Here is a 20,095-nt window from a genome sequence, read left to right on the forward strand (position 1 = left end):
CTTGCTGGGCCATCTGGCCTGAAAACTTGGTCGTCACTGATGGAAGGTGCTGTAATATTTCTTCTCTGAGTGGTATCTTCAGGAGGAAGTTGAGATCAAAAAAAAGATAAGAATGGCCTTGGTGTTTAGTGTCTAGCTTCATACCATATAAAGAAACACCAAGGGCTAAAAATACTGACGTACTGCTTCTCTGATATTAGGCAGGAAAGTGTGCAAATAAACAGAAACAATCATATTACAATCAGTTTAATGTTTTTATGATGAGTTGCAAGAGCAAATTAGGTGGGGAAAAAAAAAGTCCAAACTCATACCATATATGCAGATTTACTTCCTGGCTAATGTTTCTCTATTTTTAATAGAAGTTTCAAAAAAGGAAGGCTTTAAAAATTGTGCACTGAGACAAGAGTTCTGTTATGCAATAACATTTGTACTAAGCAGAAAAAGAGCAGCTGTTACTGGAAGTTACACTTCATTGTTGTGTTTTCCAGCACAAGGTTGTTTGGTGGGAACAGTGGGGGGGGGAAAATGCAAGCAACTGCCAAAAAGAAAGCGTGTGAGGTGAAACTTCAATATGCTCTCATGAGAACTTTCTAAGATTCAAAAGTAACTGAAAAAAGCATGCTGTATTTTAATCTCTGGAGATGTGCTGTATAGAGATAGAGCATAGCACACACTGTTGGCTGGAAAAACAGAGGAGAGCACAGAAAATCAGACTTGGAAAGGTAAGGCCATCGGGATGGGTGGAGGATAAAATGTCTGCTGCTGTTTCAAATTCTCTTGTGTCTTGTGGCTTCATGAGTAAATCTGAAGCTGCTTAATCATTCTCTCTCCTCCCAGCCCCACAGAGTTTTTATTTATTTGTATTTTTTAATTGAAAGAAGCAAACCATGTCCCTGTTAGGAGTCTGTTAACAGTAGAAAAATATTTAAATTAGCTTTGGGCATTTTGTAAGCTTTGCAGGAGAAATTCTGATGTGAGTTACACATGCCTTAAAAACAACTTCTTAAGTGGGACAGAGGTAAAGCGCCGCACCTAGGCTCTGGCTGCCGTTAGACTGGTGGGAAAGCTGCGGCAGAAGGCATCCCCAGGCATGCTGCAGGCAGGAATGGGAGGAGGTCCAGAGGCAAGGGGCCTGGCCTTCTCATTGCTGCACGGGTAACTGCTGGCCCCAAAGTGGCCATTACACATTTGTGAGCACTTCTGTGCTTTGGCGCTGCTTCTCACCCACAAAATCTGCCACAGGGGTCTGCGCTCTGGGAATGAAGCTTGTTAGTCAATGGGTTCTTGCAGCACAAGACTGTAAAACATTGTAGGTCATAACAGGCAGCTATTTCTTTCTTAATATGTCCTTGGGTGCTAGAGGGGAGGGCTGTTTTACTTTGTTTTGTTTTAATAAAAATATACTGAGATGCATTTATAGGGATTGACTGTGTTTATTTTGAACAACAACACATTGATCCAAATCCACAGTCAAAACTACAAGAAAATAGTTTCTGCAATACCTTGATTCTCCAAACACCTATATTGCCTCCCATTCTGAATAACTCCACTAGCTCCTATGAAAAAGCATGCATTAGCCAACCTTTAACCCAGTGCTATTTGCAAGATCACTCTCCAAATTATTTCAGTACTAAGCTTAGCTCTAGAGAATAAACATATTGCCCCCAAAAAGAACGAAGAAAAACTGAAAATTGAGCAGTGCACTGAATTTTTTTTCAACATTGGTATGAACAAGCCTGATCACTATTAACTCATTAACCAGGATAAATTACAGCTGGAAAATGTTTCTTGCTGCCAACTCTATTACAATTCAGTAAGACTGCACCACTGAATATCAGTTAATATTAAAAAATTGCATAGTTTATGCAAGTTAGTATTTTTTGTTTTGCACAAAACTGATCTTGATATCTGTGGAAGCTTAGAGTATAAGATGATAATTCTTGTTCCCATTTTATTATGAAGATACTCAGATCGCAGCTCTGTAGTTAAGATTCAGATGAGTTTTGTTCCTGAATTAGGAATTAATTTGTACTGTTAAAAATGAAAACTGTTACATCTGAGGTAGGTCTGATGTGGTAGATAGGCACAATTCTGGCTTTTGTGATAACAGTGTGTATTGCAGTACTGGTACCAAGAGAATTTTTGAACTTATTCTCTGATCAAGTTTAAAAATGAGTTTCTTAAGCAAACAGAATTGACATCACCTAGTTGAGAGCCTATTTTAGATATTTCTGTGCTGTCATACCAGTGTGTCACCACTTATAACTTGCATGTTGATAATTTTAGAAAAGTAGATGTAATTTATGTAGCAATTCATAGCATAGGAATGGTATAAGTAGGATAAACAAGATTTCATGCTGATTTACAGGCAGAACCTCTTCCAATCAGAAGGATTTTGAGAAAATTATGAGAATGCCATATACCTTGATCAACAGACATGCAGCACGTGTGGGTTGGTCACTCGGCACATAGTATAAACAAAATATCCCTTACTCATTTCTTACCTGTATTCTTCTTTTTCCCTGTTTTCTATGCCATACTAAAGGATGCAATACTGTAAGGTATATAAAGCTTACTGACTATGTAAAATTCTAGCAGAGTAAAATGATAAAACCTGATTCTTACAGTTTTGGATGAAAACCAGTGTAGGCAGTTTATTTGGGTAATTATCCGTTTGTCTATTTTTTTATTTTTCTGCACAGATGTTTAATATAAGCTGTTGGCATGAGTGGAAGAGCAAGTGTCTTTCAGCTCTCAGGGCAGCCCTCAGGCTGTTCCTACCTTTTGCTTGCTCTGCTCAGACACAGATGGCCAGCAGTCAGTTAGACTGCTGCTGTCAGACACCACCGAGGAGCAAGGGAGTGCCCACTGCAAGGAGGTAGTAAAGGTGGTTCTGTTTCCATTGGAACAGATCTAAATCACTTTTACACAGCATCTGGTTTTATGTAGTGCAGAGTATACAGGACAGATGAACTTGCTTGTCTATGCTGTCGATGTAAGTTCTGTAGTTAAGAATAATTTCCACACTGTACTCTTCTCCTGTATTTTGCCTCGTTTCAGATAAGTGGAGGATTGACTCTCTGAAACTTCCCTTTTTGTTATTGTGGCTTTTCAAATAATCACCAATGTTTTGATGCATACAGCATCATATGACTTCAGAGTTGTTGCAAGCAAAGCTTTGCTTGAGCTGCTAAATCTATAAATTTGCTGCCATTAATTTGGCGTGGCATATCAGAGAGCATAAAGACATACAGCGACACAGGCCTGGCCTGCCCAAATTCTGATGCTGATTCTGACCACAGTTTTTTTTTTTTTCCTCTGTGGATCACACACTGAAGTGCACAGGCTGTTACTGAGCATATGAAAGGTTCCTTTCTTCAGGAATGAAATCAGAAAATAGAGTGGAATTCTGGGGAGCAGACCTGTAGAAATCCAAAGGGAATAGGGCCCTAAAGTGAATGCTTTGATCGGGTACTCTGGAGCTTTGCCTTGAAAATAGTTCAGGAGCATTACCAAATTGGATGTCTGTCTATTCATGACCACCACCAACTTTGTGCATATATAGATATATACGCATGTTATTAGAAAGGAAGTTAGAATGTATTGGATACATTAAATTCACAACGATTAAGCAGAAATAACTTCATTTTTCAAAGTTTAAACTTGACCATGATCCTGACATAGAAGCAGTTAAGTATTTAGGAAGCAGTCCAACCACTTGTGTTTAGCCAGACAGAACCCATGCTTCACAATTCTGATGTGGAGCTGACCTTCCACGGGGAATTCAGATCTAGGAGTAAGTATGAGATCAGTTTCTAACTGTGATTACTGCTACCAAAATAAACATTACTCGGTGAAATCCTCCCATATAGATCATCAGCAGCAGACCTCTTTAAAGCTTAGGCAGACATAGGCCTCGTGCTAACCTCTGTGTAAGTATAAACCTCTACTGCTGGCCCATCTCCACAGGAATGAAATTTATCCAGAAAGCATAGCAGGAGAGGTTCAGATTAATATTCTAGGTTAAGTTTTCAATATTGAGTAACATAAAGGTCAAGTAAACAGTAAAAAATAACTGGATGTTATTGCCACAAAGAACCTGTGCAGAAGTACAGCTTTGTCTATTTGGTGTTGATCCCATAACAATTTTTCAGCTTTTGTGTTCATATTCTGAATTACTAAGCTGCTTCACTGATGAGCTGATTCTTCGCTATTCAACCAGTGGCTGCATAAAAATTTAGTAAGTTATTTAAAACTACTCACTTGATGTTTAGGCAGTTCAGATCTTGCTTTTTTCTTTCCAGACAAACCATTCTTAAGTAATAGCAATAAGAAGTGAGATGTGCTCTTAGATATTAATTCAGCACTGATCCAATTAACTACCTTTGCAAGCAGTTTCATAACAATCTCATCTATTTTCAGTTAATTAGGCAGCATGATTAAGATCATCTGTGTTGAATTAACAGGGCGGTGTATCATCTTACAATTTCATGTAGGAGATAACTTGCTCTGAAAACTGTATGAAAAGAACAACATTTCATGCCTCCCTCCAGTAATTTTATTCCCAAATTTGAATGAGGTCAGCCCGATGTTTCAAGGACAGAGATCAGTTTTGAACTTGTTTTCTATATAGTTTTTTTCTGCTTTTTAGTGTGAATTTCTAATGGAGACATACAGGTTTCACAAAATGGTCCAAAGAATCATTTGCATTAAAAACTATACAACAAAAATAGAAAGAAAATTCTTAATTTCTTACTACATGTTTGTCAGTTCATATTTATCATATACGTCATTTTCTTCTCCTTGTTGATTATCTGAGTGATGAATTTCAATAAAAATTATATAGGTAAGAGCTCCAAGTACTCCTCCCAGCATAGGCGCAACTATAGGGACCCACCACCAATTATTTCCAGCCCTGTAAGAAATAAACAAGAGTTATTGTTACTTGTTACTCTAGTTGATGCCCTACCTTTTATTTGGCAGTGAGGAAATACAGTGGTACAGCACTCACTGCGCTGTAGACATTTCCATTTTGTCTCATGACTTTAAATAGATGGCTGTTTGTCCTGCTCATACCGTGGTTGAAATACTAAGTAATAACCACCAGGCATGTTGGTTTAAGTACTGCATTTGCACCCTAAAAAAGTAAGGCCTCTTTACCGCATATCTGTTTTGGGGCAGGAGATAATTTCTTGCTGGTGGAAAATGGGCTTCATTGACTTGCAGTGAAATGAACTGGGACTTATTTATTGCACTGTGATCTTGAATGATGCTGTTGCCAGATGTTCATGAATGGTTTTTCAGGAGAGATTAATGCAAATACATATTGCAGAAATTGTATGGAGATCTGCAAGTTCAGATCTGCAACAGTATATATGGTGTTCCTCTTGACAAACATAATAGATTATGCTTGATTTGAATGTATTTTCCTTGAGGAGTGTAATAAAATACATGGACTGTAAAGTGGATTATACTTGACTAGAATGGTCAAGATTTAAATTTCATGATGTAGTGTCGTCTTACTGTGTTTAAAATGTGGGATCTTTCAGTAAGAGGTAAACAAGCATTCACAGGTTTGAAACACCTAAAAATTGATCTTCCTTAAAATTGCTGTGTTCGGTTAGTCTTGCAGAATTCCAGTGGATTCAATTAAGTGTTTACGTTCACTTCACACAACTACTAAGATTTAATTTTAGATGTATAGATTTCTGTACACCTTTTAAGGAAGAAGCCCATTAAAATTACAAAGCCAGTAAATAACAACCTCTTTCTTCTATCCCCAAGTGCCTTGCATAGCCGCTCTCCCTTTCTCCCTTTCCTGGAGATTCACATTCAGACAGTACCTTGCTGAGTACTTTTTGGGGCACAGACCTTCTGAACTGTACTGGTGTGTGAGGGTGTTTTGATTCAATGGCACGTTGTATTGTTTCAATATATGAGCCTTCAGTGAAAACCCTAAGTAAAATACCCTCTCAGTAACAGGGAAGCAACTTCTTTTTTTTTTCCCTCCAAGAAAAACAAAGGGACAAGTTCATCTGTGAGAGGAGCTCTGCAGGAGCCTGCCAGGGGCATCCTAAGCTGTACAGGTAATTATTCAGCACCCAGCTGTATAGATTTATGCAGAAGTGAACTTGTGTTCAAGTCACAAGAACAGAACGGGGCTAATCTTACAATGCCCTATTGATGACACTATTATTCCTTGCTCAAAAAAATAGGCAGTGCGTGCATGTTTGCCTTTGGAATTACTTAAATTTTGCCCTGAGGTTATAGAGTAATTTGTGATTGCTCTGCTGAGTTTACAGATGGGATTGGTATTCAGTCGTGAACATTTAAGTCTCTGGATTTCTGGAACAAGCTCGGACTAAGGTCTCGCTGAATTAGCCAACACAACACAGCCTACATCAGGTACCTGCGTGCATTCCTGTGCATGTACCCGTGTGCGTGTGGGCATGTCAGGAAGGTATGTCCTGGCAGGTTTCTCTCTGGGCCCATCCTACAGCCTGAGATGCCCGGCTGGCTCCTGCCTGACCCGCAGCTGGCCTGCACAGCAGCAGCTGCTTCACGGCCCTCTGCTGAGGGTGGGCGCAAAGCCTTTGCAGGGTGATGCCAAGGCTGGAAGCGATCAGGGCACGGCGGAGTGAGGAGTTTCCATGAACCGTTGTGACAAGCACAGACAGCTTCGCAGCAGCAAACTGAGTTCCATTGTAACTCAGCATACAGCCTGGCTGCCAAGTCAGCAGCTCCGGCTTTTTGTCACTGAAGCCCTCGAGGCTGCCCGCGGGGCGGCGTGCGCTGAGCCCTGCGGAGCCGCGGGGACCCCGGCCCGCTCCGGCCCCGCCTGCGCGCCCTGCACTGCGGGCGGGAGCAGCGGCTGCGGCGGCCGCGAGGTGTCAGCGTTCCCGCGCGCTGCTGCGGACCCGGCACCTGCCGCGCTGTGCGTGCGGCGCGGCGCAGCTTCGGGGTGCGGGTCTGGGCAGTGACTCCGTCACCTGTGAGATGTTCCCAGGTACCTAACAAAGCCCGATTCTTCCTCGGTCCTACCGGCATTCATACTGTAAGCCGTGTTCCTGTCACCCCCACGAGCTCTGTTATAACAGTAGCCTTAGAAGTGAAGGCAGGGACTTGGTTTGGACTTCCTGCAGACTGCTGTTTATTCTGGCACCCACCTGTGAGCTCGTATCTTTTTATGCTCCCACTTTTAAAGTCCCTAGGATGGTCTTTACAATGGGGATGCATTTCCGCTGTATAAATTCTGGAAGCACACGATGGTACAGACATAGAAATTCTGTGTTCTTTTTTTTAAATGCCATTAATTGTTCAGTTGTGCGATGTTATTTTTGGGCAGTGAGGTTCACAGCTATTCTGTGCATAGATTGCAGTACCATCAGGACTCCAAGCTTTCAGCAAGCTTAGTTAAAATATTACAGATTCTAACACGTAACGCTGTGGTTAATGTTACAGCAAGTAACTAGAAGAGGCATTAAGGAAGACAGTCCTTTGTTGTGTTCTCCTCTCTAAGGCGCACGGTATGTGCAGACTGAAGCTACGCTAATAACACAGATTACATGTACTTTCTGAAGTAGCTAAAACAAAATCTCTGTTCACTGAAGTTCTGTAGCACTCTATGGTACTTCAGAGGATTCAGAGTTGTAAATAACTGGGGAAAAAAAACATACAAAAATAAACCAGAAGATCCAAATCCTGATGACAGAGTACTTTCACTCACATATCCCAGAGTGGCTTTTACACTGAATATGTGTAAACTGTAGATTTGTGTGCAACTAACTAGCTGTGCATCTGGCCAGCCAAGAGCGCGTGCGTGCACACACACATGCACAGAGATTTGTGAGTGTGCTCTGAAATGTGGGAAAATGAAGGGAGCTTTCTTCCTTTCACTCCTTTGCTCCCAGGCAGGAAGTCAGGCTTTTAGATTGTTGTATATGTCTGCAATAACTCGCTAGTAATAACGGACTAATTCAATCTGATATGTCTGTTTTTTACAACACTCAATATATATACCCACCTAAATCTCTCACGATTTCCCTTTTTCACTGAAAGCTGCCGTCCAACAGAAGTAAAACATTTTTTTAATATTTTCAGTGACCTCTAGGAATCTCCAGTATTTTGGGAAGGGCCTGCTTGGAACAATGATTGATACTAGAGATAATGTGTGTTTGATTTGCCCTAGGAGCAGGAAATACTTTTTAAAGCCCACTACCTTGAGCATGTCTGACAAAGTGCATGAGTAGCTTCTGGTATGCGAAGAATTACTTATATGTATATAAAGTATGACTTGGTACCATGTTGGATCAGGATCTTTGTTTTGTAGGAAGCAATTTTAACCAAAAGCATTTCACTTCATATCCAGGCTTACTTACGTGAATACTTCCATTCCCCATCCTGCAATGGCTGTGAAGAGCCTGGGGCCGAGATCCCTGGCTGGATTCATGGCACAGCCACTGTTCATTCCCAAAGAGCAAGTAAGAACGATTATAAGAAGTCCTACTACAACTGGCTCCAGGCCCTTTGGTACTCTGTTATTTCTGGTGTCAAAAATAGCAAATATAACCAGAAGAAGAACAGCTGTTGACATCACCTGGCCAATGAAAAGAAAAGAATATTGAATAAATATGTGCAGGTTCCTTCTAATAATGAAAAGAGAGGCCACAACATCTCTGTGGCTTGTGGTGGCTTAAAGCTGGTATTGAGATTTATCCCACTGTACAGAGTAGTAAAATTTGGATCCCAATGCTTCTCTAGTTCACAGTAATGAGAAGTTTAGATATCTGTGCTGAAAGGACAGGGCAAGAAATGTGTGGAGGACTTAGCAAAAAATCTGCAACAACCTGGTGTGGAAAGAAAAGAGGATTTAAAAGGTATTTCCTGTCTGAGGTCTGATGCTTGGCTTCCATTTTTTTCCATTCAATTCAAAGTTCCATTTATTTAATTTTTTAACTAAATTTTGCAGCTCTGCTATGCCAATACAATCACTTAAATTGATATCAAAGTGTTTTATGTGATAGTAGCTTAGTCTGATAATTTATCAGATTAAATATTCACATCTTTTATACTGCATAACATAAGGAAAAAAGTGATGTCTATAACATGAAAACTTAGCAGCTAAAAACATATCTAAATTAAGACTGCATGTATAACAGTACAATTGTATGCATAAATGTAATGTGACCTCAGTATTGCATATACTAATTGAGTTAGTGGGGAAAAAAAATCTTGGAATGATTTTCTCATGAAAGTGCTGCTCTCTTAAATTAAATGCTGTGGAAATGCTGATTTTGCTAATAATTAACTTCAGGGGGAAAAAAACAAACAAACTTTCAGCATAATCAAAGCATTCATTTTTAAAATTGATTTTAAAGAGGCTGCAAGTTTGGGTTTTCTTGAAATGATTTCTACTTTGGCTTGATTTTTTTTTTTTAGAATATCCATTGGTAAAAAGGTCTTATTAAAAGAAAAATCTGTTGATTGATCCAAAACAAAGTTCAGAAGTTGTCACAAAATTTCAAAACGATGCTTTTTTTTTTTTGCATGTTGGGTTTATAAATAAATATATATATTTAAGCCAGGTTGTGCAGTCATCGTGCCCTTTATGTAAGGAATTCTTGTGTTCCAGCAATCCCTAGTTTTACTTAACTCGCACGGTATTTGTTTTCTGTGTGCCTGAAGAAGACAGGTAAATTGATAGGAGTAGTTAGGAGATATGAAGCTTCATTTTTCACTTCTGCCTAAGTAGGATTAAAGGATACAGATTGAGAGTGGAGTGGAGAATTTTTTATATTCTCTCAGTCCTTTGAAAAATAACAAATAAATCTACTTGCAAAGAGAAGATTGCAGAGGAGGCTTATGGTAGCAGAAAACACAGTTGCTCGAGGTGTTAGAGTGGCTGTTCAAGCATTTCTTAACACTTAATGAGCTAGATTTTCATGCAAATGGCTACAGTGCAGCTGAAGTTTAAGGAGAAACACTGATTTATGCTGGGGAAAACCTCTTATATGTATGACATTAAAGACACGTAATTAATATGATAAACGTGGAAAGAACAACTTGAAATTATCGTGCTTATAAAATCTGACTAAAATATAACCCCCACAAACAACATTGCATTCTCATTGCTATTGTATGCAGTGATGTGTAACTAAAATGATGAGAATCATCATACCTCTTAAAGATCTATGTATTCTTTTTATTGTTTTAGAGTTTTCAGTACGTTTAATTTGTAGAATCAAAACATCATGTGCACTTACCTGATCTGCAAATCCATTTATGAGGGATAGATATGGAGCTGGGTATGTTGCAAAGATATGTGCTGTTGCATAAGGTCCTGTGACTTCAAGTGTTCCATTGCTGTACTCCATAAAGGCATCTATAGAAAACAGCCATGACTGGTTGCACTTATACATAATATTGATTTTCTAGGACTGTAATAGATATGGATAAGCATGTGCACTTCATATTCTCAACGGAAAATTATTTTATGTGGGAGCATAGTTGATGGATTTGAAATGGTGTGCTTATTCGCACTCTCCTGTCCCTTCTCTCCTCCATGCACTGAAGTGCTTGTTTTATGTTTCACAACTTTCAAATGGGACTTTTCCCCTCCTGCACATTGCTCTGAAATCAGTGCAAAAGGGCACTTTCTGATTTGCATTATTCTGTACAAGGTGCTGCACTTGGCACGATGCCCTAAGAAATGCATCGCATCTTGACTGTTTTGTTGTAAAATTTCTCAATTCCCAGCCACCAGGAATTGCCATTGATCTGTTTGACTGTTGTGCAATGATTTGTTCTGGGAGTGAGCTTTCCTAAGTGCCCTCCTCTTCTAATGGAGTTTGAAGTTTTCAGTCTGCATGAGCTTAACACGCAACTCCTATGCTTGTTGTTCAAGATGGGAAGAAAGAGGCCAAGCACAAAACTTGAGTTCTCAGTATATTTAGGTCTGTGTATTTTTATATATGCATGGATTTTTGTATATTGTAAATCCACATATGTTTGTTAGTACATTTGAAGTGTATTTTAAATAGTATAATATGACTTCTGCTTCAGAATAATTTTCTAGCAAGCCCTGTAGTTCCCATGCTCTTAACGCTAACCGTGAAAACAACCAAACAAAACAGAACATACCAAGCCTGAAAATAGTCAGCACCATCCCTAAAGTAGTTTTTCTTTCTGCTCCTGATTACTACAGGTACTGAGCACCTAACTGATTTACAGTAGGCACTTCCTTAATTTTAATTTTTTAATTTTGTGGGTCTATACCCAATACTCTGGAGACATAATGCAGGCAGGAGAGGCTTTGAAGAAGAGAGACTGGGACAACACAAGTGGAATTTTGGAGTAGGTGCTTGAGGGAATTGATCTGAGCGGATTCATCAAGACAGTGACACCCATGTATGTAACTCAGAGATTTACCAAGATGGCACACTGTAAAATAGAAACATGCCCCAAGGATAGGGGTAATCCCATCCCCCTAATATCATCCCTTTATCACTTTACCTTGGAGAGTTCTGTCTAGGGTGGTCTGCAATTTGGTCAGGAGTGACTTGAGCTCATATCCTATGACCTCAATGAATGACATTGGTGATACTTGCCTGCAGGCACTTGGATCAGGTCTTTAATGTTTTTAATTTGCTTGTAAGATGAATAACCTTATATCCTGACTATTAAGTAATTTAAAATCCTTACTGAGAAAGACATTATCTCAGAGTATCTGATTTCCCATGAATAATTTTTCTAAATTTCAGAACATTTCCTGGAGAATTAGTGTTTCAGAAAAGTTGTAAGATACCTGGAATGATTGAGCCCTTTTTTTCCTTCAAACTCCCTGTGCTTCTTCCTTTCTTCTTTACAGCTACAGCTTCAGTCCTGCCATTAGTTCTGTGTTGAGTCCTCAGCCTGCCTCGTGTTTATTGAAAAACTGGGGCCTTAGAGACTGCCTGACCTCTAGTTTGTCCCATGACCACGTATAAGGTGTACTCACCGTGATAAATCCCAAAGACAGCTGCTGCTCCAACAAATGCTCCCAGGAGTTGTGCTAATATGTAAATTGGCAATTTGGTCCATTTTAATCTTCCAGCCACACACATGGCTAATGAAACGGCAGGGTTTATGTGACCACCTGAAAAATAAATCACAAAACAAGCCATATGAATGACTCAGATACATGGGAATACGTAAAGGATTTGCAAAAATTATGGGCACTTTTGAGCATGAGGCTAACATACATAGTTTCCTAGAGGTTACTTTGCAACTAAATGCTGATTGCAATTAAAATGAAACAAATTGGCTGAAATTATGGGGGAGGGGAGTGAGCCAGTGTCCACCAAACTCCACCAAGTGCTTCCCTATTGATGTTCACAGACCACGCTGTGTATCAGAATACTGTCCTGCTTATGTTAGCTGTGAATCCGAGGATAACTTATCTAGAAAAAGCCTGAATCTGCCCTTTTGGTTGTGATGAGAAGGCATGTTATTCTGCAGGTATTCTTGTTTCTCAAGGTCTTTTTTATTCATTTTTAAGGGAGGTCTGAGACAACAACACATTCATTCAATTTAGTGAGCCTGTATTGAGGTGAAGGACCATCACTGACTTGATTGTATCCTGGATTTTGAATTAGATCTTCACTACACACAAGGGAAATGGATTTAAATTATGTTTATGTCCTCCTCTTCAACTTGGGGTTACTTAGGAGCTCATGAACATACCGTCAGGGCTGCCTGGCTTCAGGCTAGCTGCTGGTTTGTTATGTTTCGGTGGCGCCTGAACTCACACATACAAGAGACTTCAGCAATACTGGGAGTCTTTGTGACAGTTGTAATTTCTGAAATTCATTAATTATTCTACCAGGTGCTAGTCACTTCTCTCGTGTTTTTATCAACATGGAAAAAAAGTGTCGCATGCCTTCGGGAACATCATTTTTCACAGATAAGTCATTGATACTTAAGAAATGCAGCTTTCTTGCCAAAAAAATACAGGTGTATTCAACAGGAAAAATAAACTAAAATCCCAGGTATTGTGAGGGCATAGCAGATTCAGTGCTTACCTTCAAGGCAAAGTCATGTTTCAGCATGACAGAAAAAATTGCCCTTTCTCTTTAATAAAATAACTAAAAAAAGGGTGACCTTTGTCTGTCATGGGATAGTGATGGAGAAAGGGCCTCTATGTACAGTTTCTGTGTTTGCTTGCACTTCAGGTCACTGGTCATTATCTTATGAAATCTAGGCACCTTTGATACATAAAGAACTGACAAACACAGATAACAAGTTGGATAAAACCTTCTTTGTATCATTTCCAAAACTCTGACCTAGTAGCATCAGTCTTGAATTAATTTTAAATTCCTCCCTGTACTTCAAATTCTTCAGTGCAGAGCAAATAGATGGATGGCACCTTATTTAACAGCCCTTCATGTGAATTTTGAGAAATTGTTGTCTTGTCTTTTGTTCTTTACTCTGGCTGGAATGAATCATTTTCCTTTCTTTCACCACTTGATACTGTTCTCCACCTGTATATAATACAGGGTGACTACAGTGGTAAGGACGAGTCATATTCATGTTAGAAATGTCTGATTAACATTAAATTTGGGAAGGAAAACTCTAGCTGAAGGCTCTCATGTTTACAAAGGGGAGTTAAAAGATTCTTGGTTCCTGTGTCACTCGCACTTTGCTGATTAAAAAAAAAAAAGAGTAAATAAAAATCTGCTTTGGAAATTTTTTCCAGTTAAAGTGATCACAATCCTGAGTTTGTCTGGAATGTTAAGTTTGTAAAAATGGTGGGAAATTAACTATTCGTTGAGGAAATTGAGACAGAGAAAGAGAAGAAAGGGGAATTCACCTAGGTAAAAGAGCTCAAATTCACCAAGTGTGCAGACATTATATCTTATGTTCCTGTGCAGTTAGAATTTCATGAAGTTGATGCAAAATATTTTAGCAGTACTTAAAGATAAGACTTTATGGCTGAAAATCCATAGAATTTGCTGACAAGAATATATGGGAACTGATATTCTAAAATGTCTGCCAGTAATCAGCTGTTGGATTGTCACAGCCTGCTGAAATATCTGTTCCTGTTCTTTCACAGAGAAAATGCATTGCTTGCAGAATCCTTTGTCATGGGAAAAACCTCAGGAAGCATAATACTGCAACCTCTGCAGCCTATCTGACCTGCTGGAATTGAACTCTAATCTTCTGCATGATAGAGATGAGTACCTCTAGCGATGCAAATATAGGAAAGGTTAGTGTCCTTATTGTCATAATACTGCATTAGAAGATTTTACCCTTCTACATATAAACCAAGAGCTGCAGCTTATTGATAGGAACATACAGCTGAATTAACTTTGCATGGTATCAATGCATCATTCTTCTTAAGTTTCAATGTCTGTAACAAGGCTGCATGTTTTGCACTAGCTCAAGCACTTTCTAATACGAACCTAGAAACCTCCTCAAACATGCTGTCTTTGTAAAAGAAATTGTAATTTTTGTAGAGAGAAGAGAAATTATTGTAGCAATTTTGGCTGTAGCTATTTATTATGATCTCCTTATACCTAGACATATCTGCTCTCTTCATGATTGTTAAGAAATTCCTTCATAAGGCCTGCAGTACAAGGGATTCATTTGCTATAAAAGGATAATATAAACTCCACATATAGCACAGAGTATTGCACTTTTTAACACACAAAACTGTGTGTTATTGCAACCCATAAGCTTCTGTTTTACAGGGAGGATTAAAATGTTAAAGCATTTGTACTAGTGTCCCTGATATTAATTTGGCCAGACTGAATGATGGAGATTCCTATCACTAAAAAATGGGGCATACACAGACACAGATGAGTTAACCCACCTACAGGGAAAAAAAAAAAAAAAGATTCCTAACCAATTTATATTAGATTAGGAATGTTCAAGCAGAAACAAAGAGACAATGATAGTATACTGCCAGTGTATCACAGAGCATATCTCAAGTACTGAATCATTTTGCTGTTTTTTCTTTCTGTAATCTGTTATGTATGTAGGTAGTTTGTTGTTGTTTTTTACAAACAAAGTAAGTTTCTTTTAAAATTTGGGGCAAGGAGAAGGCTTGCTGCTTATCATAGGACATGGAGAGATGAACTGCTTTCTCTAAAGTGAACCCTGCTGCTTATCCTCATTAGTGGGTCATTCCACCTTCCACCCAGCTGGCAGCCATCTTAGTTGGTGTCTGCTGGGTTCTGTAATCTTTTCCTGGTTATTTCCTTAAATACAGTACTTGTGCTGTCTGGGATTTATTCTGTTGACAGAATTTTCAAAGCAATACCAAGCAGATTTCTAGTTTGCATGCACCAATTATCCTAAAAGCCAGGGGTTTACACATTGTAGTAGAGGCCAGAATTTATTTTAAATGTTAATTATCAAACAGCAAAATAGAAGGAAGCAAATATAAAATAATTACTAGCAAAATTCTGCAGATTCTGCTGTAGTGCAGTGGTTGTTACCACTAGATACATCTTTGCTTATACCATGAAATGCAAATGATTTAATAAGCTAACCTTAAAATTGTAGTAATAAATACTATATCAGAGGACAGAGGCTACTTACCAGAAATCCCACCAGACACATACACTGCTATGGTGACTGCCATTGCAAAGCCAACCGATATTGTCATGGTCCCACCGTGGGCTCCTCGGCTGAGGACAGCCTGCCCCACACATCCACATCCAAGTGCCTGTATTTTAAAAGAGAAATGTGAAATCTTAGGCATGACTATTAAAAGTTATTGGTTAGTTTGCTGATGTCCAGGTATTGTTGAAAATGTTGTCTAAGCATTGGAAAAAATACTAGAATTTGAGATTAATGGCATATGTGCATGTTGTCTTTGCTACAACTAATATTTGCTCTTTATTTTCCTCTGTTTTGTGACCAGGAAGAATGTCTGCTAATAAGAGCCTCTCTCCAGAAAACACATTTCAACTGTAATGGTGTTACACAACTCTGAATTTTGAGCCTAAACAAAATTTCTCAGACTCTACAAGAAGCCTCCAAATGGAAGAAGGAGTTATTTCTGTGGTATGTTTCCAATTTCAGATTGTAGCTGTAAGCTATGAAAAAGTTGCTATAAAAATCACGAAAAATAGTTCAAAAACTTTTAATGTTTAATAATGAAACTCTGGAATGAGACAGCTCTCTGGAGTTTAGAGTATGTGTTACTATTATACTGTCTTGATGTCAAATATTGCTCTGTCAAAATATGAACTGCTAGAACTTATTTAAAACGAATAGAATTTCAGAAGAAACGTGGAACAGGTAAGATGACTGAGACATTCAAGAAACATTTAGATGTTGTACTAAGGGACATAGTTTATTGCAGAAATATTGGTGGTAGGTTGACGACTGGACTGGATGATCTTGGAAGTCTTTTCCAACCTTGGTGATTCTATAAGAATCAAGATACAGGACAAGAAACAGAAAAAACTAAGAGCTATTATGGACCAAGGTATAGGTGTGTTAGGGCAAATACCTGTGAAATCAGGCAAATAATATTTGTAGCATCATAATTCATACAGGCCTAAAAGTAAGAGGTTACTTAAAGTCCTGAGGTATAATTATTCGCTTTACTGTGCTGTAAATGCTGCTGATGCTGAGTGCAGGATATGTTCTAGGGAAAAGGAGAGGAGCTATGGCTGTGAAGCACAGATGAAGGTGTAGCTCTGGTGAAATTGATGCTGTTCTAGCATACATGGCAGTGAAAAAGCTTTGGGGTATTTCGCTGGTTCTGCCGCTAGAACAATTAACTCATGGGAATACCTGAATAGTCCTCACTGGAGCATTCTCAACAGATTTAAACTAACTTACATTTTACTTACTGTTTTTTTAGAATGAAGTTCAGCAAAACATTTAAATGTATGCTTAAAATAATCTTTATTCAATTCTCTTTAAAGACTGCTTAACTTCAAGCATGTGTTTAAGTTCTATTGAAGTCAGTAAGAAGGATTTGCAAAGGTACAAAAGGCCTTTAGGCTAAGGTAAAATAGCTGGCCTATGTTTGTCAGAAATAAATTTGTCTCTTTGAAAAATCTCCTTTTTAAATATATGGCTATGTAATTTGCTGAATAAATACCCAGCAGCCAATGGAAGATACCACATAATATCTGTGGTCTGAAATCTTTTGCTTCTGTGCATGTATAACCAAACTAATAACATTTCTGGGTTGTGACTAGATTTATCTTAAGCAACCTTAATTTCTTCAATGTTTAATTTGATATTTATATTTCTCTTTTTGTGGTCCATGGTAATCTGATTTTTTACTTGATATAAAAGTATTGCATCTTAACCAATGCAGTTGCTTGGTTAATCTTCTTGCTTCACTCTAGTGTTTTGCCATTACTGCATGTGACTCATGATTGTGTTGCAAGGGCATATATGAGCACCTAAAATTTAGTTCTTTGAGAAAGTCTTGTTTACAGTCACAAGGCACTTCCATTTGGAAACTTGTAATGGGAAATAATGGAATAGGAAAAATCTCTCCTGACTGTATCAATAAGATTCAGTGATTGAGGTTTAACAACCAAGTCCTGATGCAATTTAAACAGGAAAACTCATACTTTTGTTTCCATTATTTCCCCAGGGGTTTTAACTAATTCCAAAATGTGATAGAAAAAGCTCTCAATAAAATTACTCTCTCAACCAGGTTTGCAATGCAGACAGAGTTTGTTATAAAAGTGCCCCAAGATTGTGTCATGTGCCCAGGTGCAGTTCGTGCCTTGAGGTTATAATCATGCAAGCAAACAAAGCACTGAGTGGTGCCAAAGTATTACAGCTGTCAGGATATGTGAGGGTAGGGTGGTATTAGATAGTAGTTTATTGGACTGCATAATTGAAAGTTACAAGACATTCTAAGCTGCAGTTAACTGCTGTGCAGTGGATTGCACATGACTATGTTATGCGTTCTCTCATTTCTATAAGTATTGTGTACTTCACAATTCAAATGTTAAACACAAATGCATATACAGGGATAAAAACAAAATATAAAACATTTCAGTTGTTCACGGTTGAAACTACATGGTTTTTAAAAACTTCATGTGAAACAATTCTACACATCATATATTTATGTGTTGAATGGATATGGAAATGATATGCTGGAATTTAGAAAGTTTAAGATTAGGGTACAGGGGGAGAGGAATTAGAATTAGCATGCTCTAGCTTTCATTTTCCAGGCTTCTCAATGGGAGTATTCCAAGAAAACATTATCTCTTGCTGTAATGACTATGAAAAAAGAGGAGTATGGAAGACGGATATAGAAAAGGATAATGGACAGTAACCATATCTATGTATATGAACTACAAATGCACGTGAAGAGGGAAGGGAATAATGGCATGGCTTTTGTTTCCCTTCCTTAATTACCACAACTGAAGAGGATCATGTAGAAACAGCTGCGTAGTCTTATTGCGTAACAAATACTGCCCTGCACTTTATAGGGAAATATGCAACTGTGTATGCTCTATTTTTGTGCTAGCCAGTCTCAGAAAATGGAATATGCAAACAAGAAGGCATACAAGCCAGCCTGTACACAGCTGCACTAGTTTCTTGCTCAGTATATGTTGGTAAATGACTTCCTGGTCGTGTATGACGAATGAGCACAATTGCAGGCAGTCAGCATGTGCCCATTTGGGGATGAAAAAACTGGGAACTGAACTGCAAATCTGAACCAAGTCACAGCAATACGTTATCTGTTGTCATTAAAAGGAGGAGAGAAAAAAAAAACATTCCTCCTGAAACGAGGTTGACAAAACTGGAAACTATCACCTAATCATGTAATTACATGAGCAGCAATTTAATACCCTGTGAATCTCTGCTTGGCTGAGTTAAAACCAACCAATCATCAAGTTACCAGTAAATATTCCGAATTTCTAGGCTTTTCAAGCTTAGCCATCAGTGCTCCACAAAAATCCATCAACTGAAGCACATAGATTCAAAGGGAGTTTAATTTAGAGTAGGATACAGCCTGAATATCTTTGTTTTACCTTGTCTATGTTACCAGGTTTCATCTTTCCAGCTGTCTGTTTCCTAATCTTAAATTCATTGAAGTAGTTTCAGCTCTGATTTTTCATTATCACAAAACAATGAGATTACTGCCATAAGCAACATGTCTGGGTGTGAAATAGCTGTCTGCACGCTCTCTGCCAAAAAAAAGTTGCTTCATGGACATTAGATCTTTGTCTTGGGTAAGAAGCTAATGTTAGGAAAGGAAAACAACTGGCCTCTTGTGAGTATAATGTCCTGTTATTCTCTGGCAGCTTGTAGAACTTTATCCCGCTCAGCAGCGTGAAGATCACTATGCCTCCATCTGTGCTATTTGCAGGATTTTTGCTAATGTGTGTAATAGTATTTTTCAGTGTAAATAGTATTTCCTGCCATATATGTATGTAGAATTTTAGAGAATTATATTTTCTACACTGTTTGTAAACCCTTAAACATTTTAAAGCACAATGCTTATATTAAAAAGATCGCTTCTTACTTAACAGATCTAGTGGTAGTGTGTATTCATAGCCAAATACTCTTACTGTATCAGTACAGAGGCAGCCGAGACTCCTGCTTTTTATCACTGTGGAGAACAATGATGTGTGTGTTTTATCTTGTACTTCACCAGCTGCCAAGCTGGGGGGAGTTACACTCCTTCAGTGGGATACCACAGATGTCTGTGCAGGCAGAGCAGGGCCTCGGTGGCACCACAGCTGATGATGCTCTACAAGAATTCAGTGTGATACAGGGAATTCAGAGTCATTATTTTTTTTAGATCATATTTTAATTATAAGCTGTGCATTTTCAATAGAGAAATATTAGAAAACAATTTCAGAATTTCTGTTTTGGTCAGTTTTCAAGAAAGAGTCATACTTAAATAGCTCTAGCTGATTATGAAGAATCTCCAAGGATCCCTCCACCACTTCACAGTGTTCTGTAAAGATGCCTTTGTTCAGGGAAGGCAGTAACCCTGCCCTTTCCCACGCCACACTCCCACCTATGTTCTCCCACTGTTCCCCAGTTAGGCATTTCCTGCTAGTCAGCAGTTTGGCTTCTCCCCTTTTCCAGCCCAGATAAGAGGGCGTCAGTCTGGATC

At 38.6% G+C, this 20,095-nt stretch overlaps 1 protein-coding gene across 2 annotated transcripts in view; it reads right to left on the reverse strand.

Annotated features, from left to right (window-relative positions):
* Positions 1-230: 230 nt before the first annotated feature.
* The window catches only part of AQP9 (aquaporin 9), a 28,561-nt gene continuing 8,696 nt past the window's right edge, over positions 231-20,095 (reverse strand). For both annotated transcript variants that reach the window (XM_085233566.1, XM_085233564.1), the window contains exons 2-6: positions 15,580-15,706; positions 11,996-12,133; positions 10,263-10,381; positions 8,379-8,596; positions 231-4,915 (exon numbers count right to left, since the gene is read on the reverse strand). In XM_085233566.1, the coding sequence (XP_085089692.1) occupies positions 4,756-4,915; positions 8,379-8,596; positions 10,263-10,381; positions 11,996-12,133; positions 15,580-15,706 (762 nt within the window). In that variant the 3' untranslated portion in view covers positions 231-4,755. The remainder of the gene's footprint in view (positions 4,916-8,378; positions 8,597-10,262; positions 10,382-11,995; positions 12,134-15,579; positions 15,707-20,095) is intronic.

This window comes from Meleagris gallopavo, chromosome 12 (assembly GCF_905368555.1).
Source record: "Meleagris gallopavo chromosome 12, MGAL_WU_HG_1.1, whole genome shotgun sequence".
Lineage (NCBI taxonomy): Eukaryota > Metazoa > Chordata > Aves > Galliformes > Phasianidae > Meleagris > Meleagris gallopavo.